This window comes from Lissotriton vulgaris, chromosome 9, assembly GCF_964263255.1.
Source record: "Lissotriton vulgaris chromosome 9, aLisVul1.2, whole genome shotgun sequence".
Taxonomy (NCBI): Eukaryota; Metazoa; Chordata; class Amphibia; order Caudata; family Salamandridae; genus Lissotriton; species Lissotriton vulgaris.
This window is the reverse complement of record NC_141697.1, coordinates 692,032,008-692,046,380: the sequence shown is the minus strand read 5'-3', so window position 1 is coordinate 692,046,380 and position 14,373 is coordinate 692,032,008. Positions and strand designations below refer to the sequence as shown.

Sequence of the window (14,373 nt, the reverse complement as noted above, 5' to 3'; positions counted from 1 at the left end):
AATGACTTACTTGGTTAATCAGCACTACTCATTGTCACCTCCCGCAGGATTTTGTTTTCGTACTCATTCAGAAGTTGCGGGAAGAAGTATTCCTCAGAAGAAAACTGTGGATGCCAAGCTTATTCCTTGACGTCCTCCCTGTTCTGGGGATTTTGTGCTCTGATTAGCAAGGTCCCACAGTATGCAAACGTTTGATTTGCTTTGGTGTAGCTGTTGCTGATGCTCTCTTGTTTCCTCTCTACACACCTCGTTGAGGTTTGAAACAGTTCTAGTAACTGACCCTGGGTGCCAGTTGATGCATTACATCCGGGTAAATGAAATCACGTCGTGTCACTTGGTAATGGTAATGTAAGGGAAAAACTTGCCAGATCTATTCCGAAACCTTGGGATGAAGCATCTCTGGAAAGGTTTGTTATCCAGCAGTAATATTGCTTTCAAAGGTAAGTAATTCTGTGTTTATAACCAATGCATTTGCTGATGGTAATATATGCATGCGGCTTAGCTGGTAAATAAAAGCCAGACTGGTTTCCTTTGTAGTTAAAATGTTGTTTGTCTGTGAGAAAAGTTATTATATTGTGACATTGTTTTTAGTGCTTATAACTTGTTATTGGAATCCTGAAGTTCTGATGATATAAACGGAATATACAAAGTCTGCTAGCTTTCAAGTGCTATGCTGTTGTACTGTAGTTGGTTTGTACCACACACACTTCTATCCCAAGGAACTTTCTCCTTAATAAACCATCATTTTTCTCAGCATTGTGATATCCAGATGTAGGCTACTCTAACTGAACAAAAAATAAATGTCTCCATAGCTTACCCTCTCTCTCATCCTACCTATTGTCCGCCTTGTCTACATGCCATCACTTAGATTCCAGACATTGCCATTTGGGTAGTTCTGTGCCAATGCTGGAAATGGTATTGTAACAAGTCGTTCTGATGGTCTATATAACAAGGCATAATGTAAGACTCATGTCACAATTAGAAAATACTTCTTTAAATTGTATTTCAAATTATTGAAACTAGTTTCTAGAGGTTAAAGAGCCAAGCTACCATAGAAAATGGTAGTACAGTATAGGGATTGCCCCTTCTGATGTTTGCTCCCCCTACAGGTCTCTGGTCACATGGTTCCAGGCACCCCTCGTCATTCCCTCGATCTCTTCCAGTCGTCATTCTCCCTGGATCACTGTTACCTATCTGTCAGTGAAACCAGCAAAACTGACTCCAGCCCAAGCTCCAGTGTGACGGGACTTGTATCAGCATGGAACAGACAACTTTTAAAGCAGGTAAGTGTGTGTGATGCACAGAGAGTGATATAACTTGATAAAGAAGAGCCTCCATGAAATATCAGTTGTAGTATTGGATATCCCTGCCTGAAACTACTGATGTTCATAAGATGTTTTTAAAAAAGTATAATGTTTGTTACTATGCACTAAACAGCTCCAGTCTGCACATCCAAATACAACTGTGCACAGGTTTGAGATTGGAGTTTTATTTTTTTTAAGTTGCCTAATGTTCTGAAAGTCTCATTAAATAACTGTTATGGGGGACTATCATGGCCAAGAGATTAAGACATATCCTCTATTACTGGTTTGCATTTGCAGATTTTACATCTCAGACCACTTGTTTATTTACCCTTGAGTGTCAACTACATACTAAACTTCTTTGTGGCTTCGTCTTTGGTGGGCTATATACACTTGCAGTGTATGGCTTTAATTTGCCTTTAATTGTAATTAAACACACTGTCAGATATTTGAAGAAAACAATTAAGACGCGTTTGCTGTTCTAGCTGACTTACAGAGGATTTTAGTTGCAAAGAGGTACGATTCAGGCAAAAAGCTGAATAGATAAATTATACATTTATATAAGTCATGGTAAGCATGCCTATAAAATGCCACACATTAAATATTTAACAGTGAGTAAAGTTTCAATGTTGATTTAAGGTAGACAGGAATTACCAACACATCACCTTAACAACACAGGTTGTAGGCACTCCTTTGCCAACAGTATGAAGGCCTATTCTTTCTTAAAGTAAGGAAGACGTTAGTATGGCATACAGTCCTTTTCCATTTACAGTGCCACTGAAAATCAACAAGGAAGAGAGATTGCAAAGGCATTGCATTTTTATACTCCTGGTAATACATTGCAAGGTCTTCTTTCCAACATGCCTGGACTCAACCCCAAAATCAACTATGGCAAAAATATTTAAAGAAGCCCACTATGGTGGACACAGCAAGTAAAATGGGACCGAAGGGGCTTTCGTGGTTGCGTCAAGGCAAACTAACCAGTTTTGGAAGCACCCTGATAGCCTTTAGCTCACCAGAAATGTCAGAGTGGCAGAATGGCCAGTTCAGTCCTACTTTCCAATTAGTTGTTGCTTCTGCTAAATAAAAACCCATCCCCTAGATGGCTGGTTTCTCCCCATTAACTTGAAAACAAACTGGGGTAAAAAAGGAAGACGAATCTGGGGAAACAACCATTACCATGCAGCCTTTTCCCCAATGTGTCTTTACTATGCAGTCTCTAACATGCATTGTCCTTTACCACACATGCCTTTTCTACGCTAATTGCTAAGCATTGGTAAGTATATTTTATTGTGTTTTTGAATTATACTTAGAAATTTCTTTTTTTTTTAAATGTTGGTATTTTATACGTTTTTAATTTAATTTTAGTTATGCATATTTGTAAAAAAATATGCTAAATAATTTTTGCAGTCGAAAATTTATAGGGTGTATTAATGAGTGGGGAAGAGTATTAATACATGGATGGTAATTAAAGTACCTGGGAATTAATAATTTAAGTACAATAATAATTGTTCAAATTCAAATGCCTATTTGTTTAAAATATCAGAATTTGTATTTAGGAGCAGGATGTAAGGTATCTAGGAGCGATGGGTTGGGATGTGTATCAAATACCAGGGTATTAACATTTTAATTACATTTCAAAATATTAAAATGCATATTTGTTTAAAATGAGCAAAATCATTTTTTCGGGACAGATGTAAGGGGTCTAACGGTAATGAGTGGGGAAGTGGATTACTACTCTGGTATCATTAAAATACCTTGGTATCAACAATTTAAATAGTTTTATGCTTATAAAAATGCATACTTATTTAGAATATGGAAAAGTTTATTAAGGAGTGGGATGTAAGATATCAAGGGCTAATGACTGAAGACATGTTTGAATACTAAGTAATCGAAATGCCTGTGCAGAGATAATTTAATCAACTTTATAATTATTACATTTAAAATGCGAATATTATTTAAAATAAGGAAAAATATTTTGTATGGTCGACATATAAGGGCTCTTTGTATTAATACCCGGATATTAATTGCCAGACATGAGAATTCATATATTTATCATATTAAAAAACAAAATTAAGGTAAACATGTTATGCAGAATTGGTAGAAAAACAGAACTACATTTAATAATTCTTTAATTACTAAATATAATTTATAAAAATATATAACAAACATTTAAAATATTAAAAGTAATAGAATAAGTTAAAAGCACCCCAGACCTATAATAGGTTTATAAAATATTATTAAATAAAATGTAGTGTTCTAATACATTGATTTTTTTATTTTTATAACACTTAATTGTTATAAAAAATGTAAACAGGTTTGTGAAAACATTCACGTAGTTAAACAATATTTTAAAAACAATTACCCATTGTTTTCCATTGTTTTTTTTTTATTTTTACTTTTCAGGATTATGTTCATGGTTGTGCGTCTGTTTCTACACTTGGTGGACTGTCAAAGTCAAGATCAGAAACACATAGGAGCTGCGGTCAGGTAAGAACAAACACATTTATTTAAAACAAAACACAGGGTAGATAATTTATTTTAATTAAGAGTTCAGTAAAAAAGTATTGTGTTAACTGGTAGTTTCAACCAGTTTTTTATCCCCATGCAGGTTATGTTCCTATGCATACATCGGACCAGTTTTTTTATCTCCAGGTTTTAAAAAAAATATAGAAAAAACCCTTTTTTAAACTGTAAACTTAAAAAGAACAACTTAATTTTTTTTAGTCAGGTTTTTTTATCAGAGTTTAATTTTTAAGAAAAAAGACACTGATCACGAAGAAAGACAGAATGAGTGAGTTGCATTATTCCAATTTAAAAAAGAATTCCTTTTTTTTTTTTAAAGGAGAACTCTGAAACATAGTACATTGGTATTATTTGAAAAGAGTGACGTCATGGAGCAAAAAAGATTGCATTGTGGATTTTGGGTTGTGTGTGTTTTTTTCTACTTTTTTACAGAATTGTATTGACATAAAAGAAGTTGAATGGAAGAAAGACTTGTTGAAGAGACAGTTGTTTTGAGTTCTGCATTGTGAAACACTCTTATGGATTTCTTGATTAACAGAGACTCTTAGTGAGTCAAAAAAGAAAATATTATCAGGTGGGAAAAAATATTTAATTTAAAAAATGTAGAATAAATGGCAATAAAATGTTGGATAGGTTTCAACATAGGAGAGTAATTATGTAAATAAATAATGTTAGTAAGGTAATATGTAAACAATGTTAACCAGGTTGTCTGAAGCTCCCAACATTCAAAATGTTGGATTTTGGCCAATAGTATTTTAGACATTTCTTTTCTTTTCTTTGGAAATCCAAGTATTCAGACTACCTGCCAATGGTTGCACTTATCTCATTTCCTGAAAACTTTGTTTTTTTTAGAAACTTTCCAGTAAATGATACAGGTTAGCATGGCTGTATCCTATAGATTATGTCTTAACATGCTGTGCTGAATCTATTTTAAAAATATTTTTTTCTCTTAATCTCCTAATAAAAGTAAACCTGTTATTGATCTAGATTGTGAAAGATTGACTTGAAAAACATAATATTTTGTTCTAGAGGAATTGTGAAGTTGCTTTTCTGTTGCTCTTGAGTATTGGTCTTTATTCTGAATTGAGTTTTGAATTGTGGTTTAGAGTATCTTTTAGTTGTTATAGAGGGTAATGTTATTACTTAGATGACTGTTGATTTGATTTTTCTTTTTTTAAATACATTTTTATCACATCATTTTAAATATACAACAGGATCCCTCCCCCAACACAGAGGATATCATAAATATATAAATCTCATTTCACTACATTAACATATAATGCAACCATATACTTGATTCTCCATTTGTGAAGTCATCATATGAGAGAAAAGTATTTACAAAACTAGGAGATAAAATATAATACTCACTGCAGTAATTTCCCTCAATTCATCCTCTCAGCCCAATCCCAGTTATCAAGATTATCCTGCTCAGTTACAACATTATCCAAAGTCCCTCCCCACTCCTTCTATTGCTCTTTTAGCCACGTTGTCAACCTCTTTTCTTTGCTTTTTGGCCATTCGACTTGTATAAAGCCTTTTCATGATTAGGGGCCTCATTTAAAACTCCACCCGACGTTGTCTCGGTCAAGGGACCGACCGACACCAGGTCGGTGGTCCCGACCGACACCAGGTCGGTGGTCCCGACCGACACCAGGTCGGTGGTCCCGACTGACCAATTAGGATGCAATCGAACACTGTTCGGTCGCATTGCTATATTTTACAATGGGAGCATGCATTCCGGCCTGAATGCATTCTCTCATTGTAAAATAGGAGGTGCAGCTCATCCCTGCACCTTGTGGCAGGCACCTCAAGGTGCCTGCCATGGGGTGCAGGGATTAAAAGGGGGGCTCCATAGGTGCCGCCTCAGCCTCCAACCTTAGGCCATGAACACAAGGGGGCCCTGCTGGGGTCCCAAAGTCGAATTCCGACAACCTTTCGGTGTTGGAAAGACCGGCACGGAAAAGCTGCCGAAACCCGACATCGTAAGCACAGGGGCGGAAAGAGTCGCCCTTGGGATTGCTGGCCGCATTCTGACTGGCGGACGGGCTTGAAAGTCAGTTGAAATGTCCTTTCGGATTCCTTTCCAACTGCCTCTATTGCAATGAGGTGGTCCTAAAGGAATCTGAATGAATGAATGAATGAATGAATGAATGAATGAAAAGGGATTTGTATGAGCGCAACTTAACTCGAAGGCATCAAGGCGCAAAAGTTGAAAAATATACAACTGAGTGGTCAGAGGCAGGTGGGGGGGAGCAGATGTTACAGGTAGGATTCTGCGAATAGCAGTTTTTAAATTCTTCCGGAAAAGGGCAAGAGTTGGCTGTCCCTTAAGATCAGCGGGGAGAGCGTTCCACAGTTTCGGGGCGAGGGAGAAAAAGGCTCTCCCTCCCCATCTGGCCTTCAGGATCCGGGGGGTCACCAGCAGGTTTTTGTGAGCCGATCTCAGGGACCTGCCCGGGGTGTAGAAGGATAAGAGAGAACCAATGTCCTCTGCTCCCAGGCCGTGTAAGGCACGATAGGTCAGAACCAGAACCTTAAAGTTAATTCTGGCCTGGACCGGTAGCCAGTGAAGAGTTTTTCTGATTTCTGTAACAGAGGCGCGCCTAGGGGCATTCACCACGAACCTGGCTGCAGCGTTCTGAATGACCTGAAGGCGCTGAATAAGCTTTTTGCAAATGCCAAGATAAAGGGCATTGCAATAGTCCAGGCGAGGTGAGATGAGGGCTACTGCAACCTGTTTCCAAGCCTCAGGGGAGAGGAAGTGAACAAGTTTCCTGAGGATCCTTAGAACTCCACAGCAGGTCGAAACAGTTTTATTCACTTGTTTATCAAATGCCAGTGTGGTGTCAAAGGTGACCCCCAGATTTCTGGCGGCCAGGGACGGTTTGGGACAGGTTCCAAGGGAGGGAGGCAACCAGTCATCCGACCATAGATCTTGTTTGGCACCAAAGATAAGAATCTCGGTCTTTTCCCCATTAAGCTTGAGGAAGTTTGAAGACATCCAACCTGCCACGGCTTCCATGCATTTCTTAAAGTTAAGGGCCGTGGACTCCGCAGAATGAGATAGGGAGACCATTATCTGGGTATCGTCGGCGTACGAAAGGACTTCCAATCCATAAGCTCTGACAAGCCTTGCAAGTGGGGCCACATATATGTTGAACAGAGTAGGGCTCAAAGATGAGCCCTGCGGGACCCCACATTGCAAAGGCTTGGCAGAGAAAAGGAAGTCACCCAGCTGGACTCGTTGAGCACGATGGTTAAGGAAGGATGTCAAGAGACCGAGAGCTGGTCCTTCAACTCCCATCTCACCGAGCCGCTTGGATAAGATGGAAGGGGACAGGGTGTCAAAAGTGGCTGTAAGGTCGAGCAGGATCAAGATGGTAGAATGACCTCTGTCGACCTTAACGCAGATGTTGTTGACCACCACTGTGAGTGCAGACTCGGTGCTGTGCGCCTTTCGAAAGCCATGCTGTGAAGAATCGAGCAGACTAGCATTGTCAAGAAAGGCGCTGAGGTGGAAGTTGAGGTGGGCCTCAAGCATTTTGGCTGGGGCGGGGAGAAGGGATATAGGGTGAAAGTTTTTAAGAGTACCAGGATCCAACGATATTTTTTTAAATAAAGGCTTTACAATAGCCAGCTTCCATGTTGCCTGGAAGGTGCCATTAGAAATTGCCATATTCATTACTTCCAGGTAAGGGGGAAGGAGGACATCCCTGCAATCTTTCAATATTTTGAGAGGGCAGGGGTCTAGGGGAGAGCCCGATTTAAGTTTATTAAGAAGAACATTCAAGTCTTCATGGGATAGGAGGGGAAAATTGGACAAACGTTCTGGGGTTACCGAGGACGGGGTGGGGCGGTGGATTCGACGGCGGGGCTGAGTCATGGGTAGAGTTAAGGGCTTCTAAAGCAGAGTGAATATCCACGATCTTGGTGTGAAAGAACATGGAAATCCGATCACAGAGTTCTTGGGAGGGGACAGTGGGGTCAGGGGAAGGGGTGAGGGATAAGGCGTCCACAATTTTAAAAAGATCTCTTGGAGAGCTGAGGGAAGTAGTAAGGTCAGTGAAATAGGATTGTTTAGCCACTTGAATAGCGGCCTTATAACCTGTTATGAGACTTTTATGTTTGCAGACCTACCAAATATGGTAAGAGGCATCCGGGACCATGTTTTAATATCCATCTGGACCTTCTCCCACACCGGTATCACGTTGCACCGCGGACTCGGACAGAAACACTCCAGGATACATCATGCCCCCGGCCGCCACCTGCAAGGCCGACGCCCAAGAGCCCGCACCTGCCCCGTCACCCAGCACCCATAGGGTGGACTTGCGCGGGTTAAGACAGAGGCCCGACACCTCGCCAAATATGCGCATGATTTCCAGTACTCGGGGCCCGATCTATTTAAATCCGTGAGGAAGAAGAGGACGTCGTCCGCATAGAGTGCGATCCTGTCAGTGAGTCTCCCATCCCACACGAAGCCCCGTAGCTGCGCGTCGATGCGTACCCAAGAGGCCAGGGGCTCCAAGGCCAGTGCAAATAAGTACGGGGGCAGCGGGCACCCCTGACGGGTCCCCCGACCGATTGGAAACCTCTCTGAGACCGCTCCGGAGACACGCACGGACACCGTAATATCAGTATATAGCAGTTTGATGTACGAGATAAACACCGGGCCTAGATTAAGATGAGGCAGGAGCGCAAATAGATAGGTCCAACTCACAGAATCAAATGCCCTATCTATATCCGCCAACAGTAGGGCTGCCCGCTCCCCGGTGGCCCCCATTGCGTCCACAGCCGTCTGCGCCCGTCTAATATTGTGCTGCGTCGCCCTACGCGGCATAAAGCCGGCCTGATCCGGGTGGACCAGATCAGCTACGTAGGGGAGAAGGCGGTGCGCCAACGCCTTAGCCAACAGTTTAGCTTCGACATTAAGCAAAGATATAGGGAGATACGAGTCATGTCGGTTAGGGGGCCTACCCGGCTTCTGAAAAACCACCACCTCAGCGTGGCGCCAGTCAGCTGGCAGCCGACCCATCTCCCTCCAGTGCAGTCCTGTAATGGGACCCCAATTGGAGTTGGAATTTCTTATAGAATTCACACGGGAAGCCGCTCGGCCTGGGTGCCTTCCCTGTGTTGAGCTGCCCCAGCGCGTCCCCCAGCTCCTCCGACGTAAGAGGGAGGTCTAACGCTGCTCTCGTCTCAACAGAGACTGCCCTCGGGGGCAGGTCGGCAATAAATTTATCGACCGCATCAGCCGGAAGGCAATCCTGCGGCGCATATTGCCCCGCATAATATCGAGCAAAACTCGCTGCCAGTTCAACTGGGTCTGTTATAGAGACACCATCCCCATCCGTGAGTCCAGATAGGGTAAGGGGCTGCAGGGTATGTTGACATAACCTATGGAGCATAGTACAGGACTTGTCTCCCCACTGATATACTCTACTCCGCGTGGCCAGCCACGCCTGTCGGGCCTCGTCAATCAACATGGACGCATAGGACTGTTGCGCCTGCAGGAGCAGCCGCACCGCCACATCATCTCCCTCTCTCTGACACCGCCGCTCCAGAATTTCCACCCGCGCCGCCGCTGCAACTATGGCCTCCCGACGTCGGCGACGGGCCGCCGCTCACCACGCTATGTCGATTCCCCTCAAAGTGGGCTTCATGGCTTCCCAGACCACCGTCGCGTCCATGTTCGCCACAAGGTTTTCCTGCCAATAATGGGCAATCGCACCCCGCATGTGCTGTACATATTCAGCTTGCTGAAGGTGCCACGAAGACATCCTCCATCGGAACGGTTGTCTCTTCCTATGCAATTCAACCTCCACGGCCACTGGGGAATGGTCAGACAACCCCCTATGCAAGATACCCGCCTCCCGCACTCTACTCAGAACCGCACAGGGCACAAAAACATAGTCCAGTCGCGAGAAGGAACCATGCACAGCAGAAACATAGGTATACTCTCGGGCCTTAGCATGCATGTGTCGCCAAACATCCACACAGCCTAACCCTTCCACCATCGCACTCAGCCGGGTAGGGGCAGCAGCAGTCAGCGTCTCCCGCGGTCTCCGACGGTACATATGCACATCCATCACATCATTCCAATCTCCTCCCAGAACTGCTAGGGACTCCGGTGTTTCCGCCCACACCGCAAATAACCTCTCAGCCAGGGACCACTGTAATGGGGGAGGGGCATATATACTCCCAAACACAACGGGTTCCGTACCCACCATTCCTTTAACAAAAACGTACCGGCCCTGCGGGTCTATCCACTGTCGCTCATGAGTGTAAGCCAACCTGCGAAGGACCAAGATGGCGACCCCCTGGAGCCCCTGGAAAACCCAGCATGGAAAACCTGTTGGTAACCAAATCTCTGCAGGCTAAGCACTTTCGTCCCCATCATGTGTGTCTCTTGTAGCAGTAAAACATCTGCTGCCTCCCTCTTCCCCCACCGCAAAATCGCCCCCCTCTTGATTTTATCCAGCATCCCTCTAACATTCCAACTCAGTATGCGCATGGACTCCCTGGGGAGCCCCGGAATTGATGCATCAGCCATGATATAATGGGACACGACACGAAGGTACCCATCACCAGGCCCAGGCGCACAGCACAGTCTGTAGCAAGGCATTAGAAATCACGTGCACCAACCACCCCTAACCCCCCACCCACACCCCTCCAGAACATTCCCCTCAACTCCCTGTCCCCCTTCCACCCACCCCTATACCTCATAGAAGTATCTGTCGCGGCATGGGCAACCTCGGGCCCAAAACAGAGCGCCCAAGGCCAACCATACCAATGGATCCCAATTACCCACTCAACCAAAAGATACCCCCCGCCCGCCAACTCCCACTCGTGTTGGAGTCAAGTAGCCCCTGCATAAAAGCACCCCGATCCCCACCCCGCCGCCACACACAATCACAAGTATACAAAGCGAGCGGCGGCCATATACTCAGTGTTCAATTGTCAGCTCAGCAAGGCACAGCTATGTAACTCCTCCCAGCGGGAGCCTGTGATATCTGCAGACAAACTCGCCTCCCTGAAATCCCTCAATGAACCTTTCCACGTAGGAGACAAGAAGCCCCGCATATAAGCTCCCCGAGCCCCACCCCGCAGCCCCCAACAATCATGAATATGCAAAGCGCACAGTCGTCATATACTCAATGTTCAGTTGTCCGAGCAGCAGAGCGCCGCCCTCCGATCACCCCCGGCAAGGGCCCATGACGCCAGCAGATAATCGCACACCCCAGCGTCCTTCAATGGTCCTTTCCGGAGTGGTCAGAGTCGGCAGGTGTCCCCTCCCGCACTCCCCTGCGAGAGGAGGAGCGCTTCCGCGACCTAGATCTCCTGTGCCGCTTGCTCCGGACATCGTGGTCGCCTCGCTCCTGTGACGAACCCCGTGACGGGCCCGGTTTCAAGCCCGGTTGGGCATGTGGCCGGACCCTTACTGTCGCATCGGTCCACTTGAAAACCTACTCTGGGGTATTAAAGAAGTTTTCCGTGACTGGAAACCCACTCGAAGGTGGGCCGGATACAGCAAGGATAACTGAAGCTTCAGGCCTCGCAGTTTTGCCTTGGCAGCGATGAAGGAGTGGCGTTGTTGTTGCACCATGATCTTCTGATTCTCGAATGCGAGCTGAACCTTAGCCCTCGCCTCCCGTAAGATAGTGTCTTTGTCGTGGAAGTTCAGAATCCTAGCAATCACTGGCCGGGGTCGCTCCCCAGCAGGCGGCTTCTGCGTTAGGGCTCTGTGTGCACGCTCTATCACAAAACATTGTGACAGGACATCCGGGGGGAGCCAGTTCTCTAGCCACTGGGATAAGAATCGTTCCATGTTCCCATTCTCGCAGCCCTCCGGAAAGCCCACAAAGCGAAGGTTACTCCTGCGTGCCCGCCCTTCAGCATCCTCCACCCGGAGCGCAAGGCCTTTTTGAATTTTCTCCATCGCAGCCACCTTCTGCTTTAGGGTCCCCACATTGTCTTCCACGCACGAGATTCTGGATTCGGCCTCTGTGATGCGAGATACTGCATTGCGAAGTTCCTGATGCAGCAGAGTCACATCAGCCCCCACCGCTCCTATTTTGGCGTCCAGCATGTCTCTGGATTGAGTTATTGTCGCCATAAGCGCTGCGTTGTCCGGCCCTGCGCCCTGGCCACCTCCAGATGCCCCGGGACCCCACTCGGCCCCGTGAATTTGTCAATGGGCCCCTGTTTGGCGGACCCACTGCCCCCTCCGCCTCTGGTCATGTCGGAGTTGTATAGGGGGGCAGCTCCCTGCAACCAGCCCGCGAGAAGTCTCAGGTCGGCCACTCCACCCTATGGGCTCCACTGCGTCAAGGTGCACGGTTCTTCCACGCAGTCTTCCACCAATGACCAGGGACACCTCAGGCCTCCATGCAGCTCCGGTCTTGTGTCAGGGAGTATAATGTGGCTCTGGCCCGGCTATGCCTCCCCGCTCTCGTGGCTCCAGTCCAGACCCCTCAGCTGCCAGCCACACGCCTCGGGCCGCCGGGCCCCCCCACACCACCGCCCAACGCTTCGGGGTGGTCTACTGGCACACCAGCAGTGTCCCAGTAGACCACCTCGGCTCCTCAGCCTCTCGTCCACTCACACGGGGCACCGGGGATACTCACTGTTCTCGTCTCGCCTCCACCACCACTGCTTACGGGCGCCCTCGGATCCCAGGCACCACACCCGTGTAAGCCTCAAGGAGTCCACTGGTCAGGGGTCCAGGCAAGCACGGCAGCGCCAAGCCATGCAGACCGGGCAGGACCTCGCCCTGGGGGCCACAGCGCCGTCGGTCCTTCCGCTTCACTGACTAGGCCTCCTCCACGCACCACCACAGGCAGCCGGGGACCTCCAAACTCGAGGCCCCGGTCTCCGGATCTCGGCGCAGGCCGCAGTCCTCCTCCTGCGCCTCCGCAGTACCGGCAGTCACACCTGCACGTGAGGGCACAGCCATGCTCCCACTCTCCACTCCACCACCGATCAAACCCCCAGAGAAGGGGCCCAACAGCCGTGACGGCCGGCCAGCTCCGGGAATCGCCAAAATCGAGGCCCCGGCTGCACGCGCCGGGACCAGGCCTCTGGCCGCCGCTGCTGCTATCTCCACTGCTGAGGGTCCGGGAGCTCAAATTACCGCACCGGAAGGCACCCCCCCTCCGATCGCCACCACAGCAGCAATTGTGGGCTATATTGCGGGTCCGGGGGCCAGGATAAATTGTCGGATCAGGATCGGGCTGGTGGGAGCTCTAGCAGGCTGCGTCCACCATCTTGGCCCGCGAAGCTGAGACTTTTATGTTTGATCCTTTTCTCAGGGTCAAGGTGAGCTCTCCAGAGTCTTTCTTGTCTCCTACATTCCTGCCTATGTGATCTAAGGGAGTCAGAGAACCAGGGGGCGGACGGGCGTTTCCTGGCGCAATAATGAGGTTTGACAGGGGCAAGAGAATTGACTGCTTCAGAAATTATGTTATTAAGTTCCTGCGCTGCAGTATCCGTATCGACTTTGGAAGTAGAGGCGAAGTTGGCAATGAAGGGGCTAAGGGTTACATTGTTAAGGCCTCTAAAGTTCCTTTTGAGGATCCATGCGTTATGTTTTTTTGGAGGCACATCCCGTTGCTCGGGAGCGAACTCAAAGGGAACAGCCTTATGATCAGACCATGAGAGGGGAATGGGAATGCCTACAACCAATCTGGGGTCATTGGTGAAGACCCCATCCAACGTGTGACCTGCTGAGTGGGTGGGATATCCCACTTTTTGTAGCAGCCCACAAGAGGCTAGGGAATCCACAAGCGAAATGGTATCGGGCGAGTTGGAGCTTTCTATATGAAAGTTGAAATCCCCAAGGAAAGGATAGTAAAGTTGGGCAGATCAATGTAAGGTTCAAGTACTTCTAGAAGATTGGCGGAGAAGGCCGACCTGGGACCAGGGGGTATATAGATTAAAACACCTGTGAAGGACACAGTGGGAGAAGGACATAGGGTAAAATGAACGGCCTGGAAGGAGTTTTGAGGGGAGGGGAGGCAATCGATACGACAAGTAGACGAGATTTTATGGAGAATGCCGATGCCCCCACCTTTCCTGCCCACTCTATCCTGTCTGACAAAGGCGTAGCCATCGGGAATGGCATCAATCAGGTCAGGACCGGCAGAGTCAGAACCCCAGGTCTCGGTGACAAAGACCCACGAAGGCATTCTGTCAGAGACAAAATCACTAAAAGAGATGTTATGTTTCACCAAGGAGCGGGCATTTATAAGAAAGGCCGTGTCTCCAGAGTGAAGCAAAGGGGTGTTCGTTTTATCGGGGGTCGGAACTACCGGGGGTATAGGAGAAGTAGTACATTGCACCTTACTAAAGCACTGACAGTTACATGCCTTTAGCAGACCCTCTGGCCGATGTTTATAGTGACATTGTAACTTCGGAGGGCGTGTGCTCTAAGGGTGTTGAATAAGTATGATGTGTGTATAGTGGGGGAGGAACAGAAATCGGCAGTAGGACTGGCCCCTGGCACCTCCTTGGCGATGACGGGCGCAGACGGGCAGGACTCTGGCACGGC

At 47.2% G+C, this 14,373-nt stretch overlaps 1 protein-coding gene across 1 annotated transcript in view; it reads left to right on the top strand.

The window, feature by feature from the left end:
* Positions 1–14,373, top strand: part of MEIOSIN (meiosis initiator) — a 2,303,138-nt gene that overhangs the window by 1,582,691 nt on the left and 706,074 nt on the right. The window contains exons 10-11 of the mRNA XM_086938419.1: positions 1,110–1,283; positions 3,708–3,791. Of these exons, the coding sequence (XP_086794545.1) occupies positions 1,110–1,283; positions 3,708–3,791 (258 nt within the window). The remainder of the gene's footprint in view (positions 1–1,109; positions 1,284–3,707; positions 3,792–14,373) is intronic.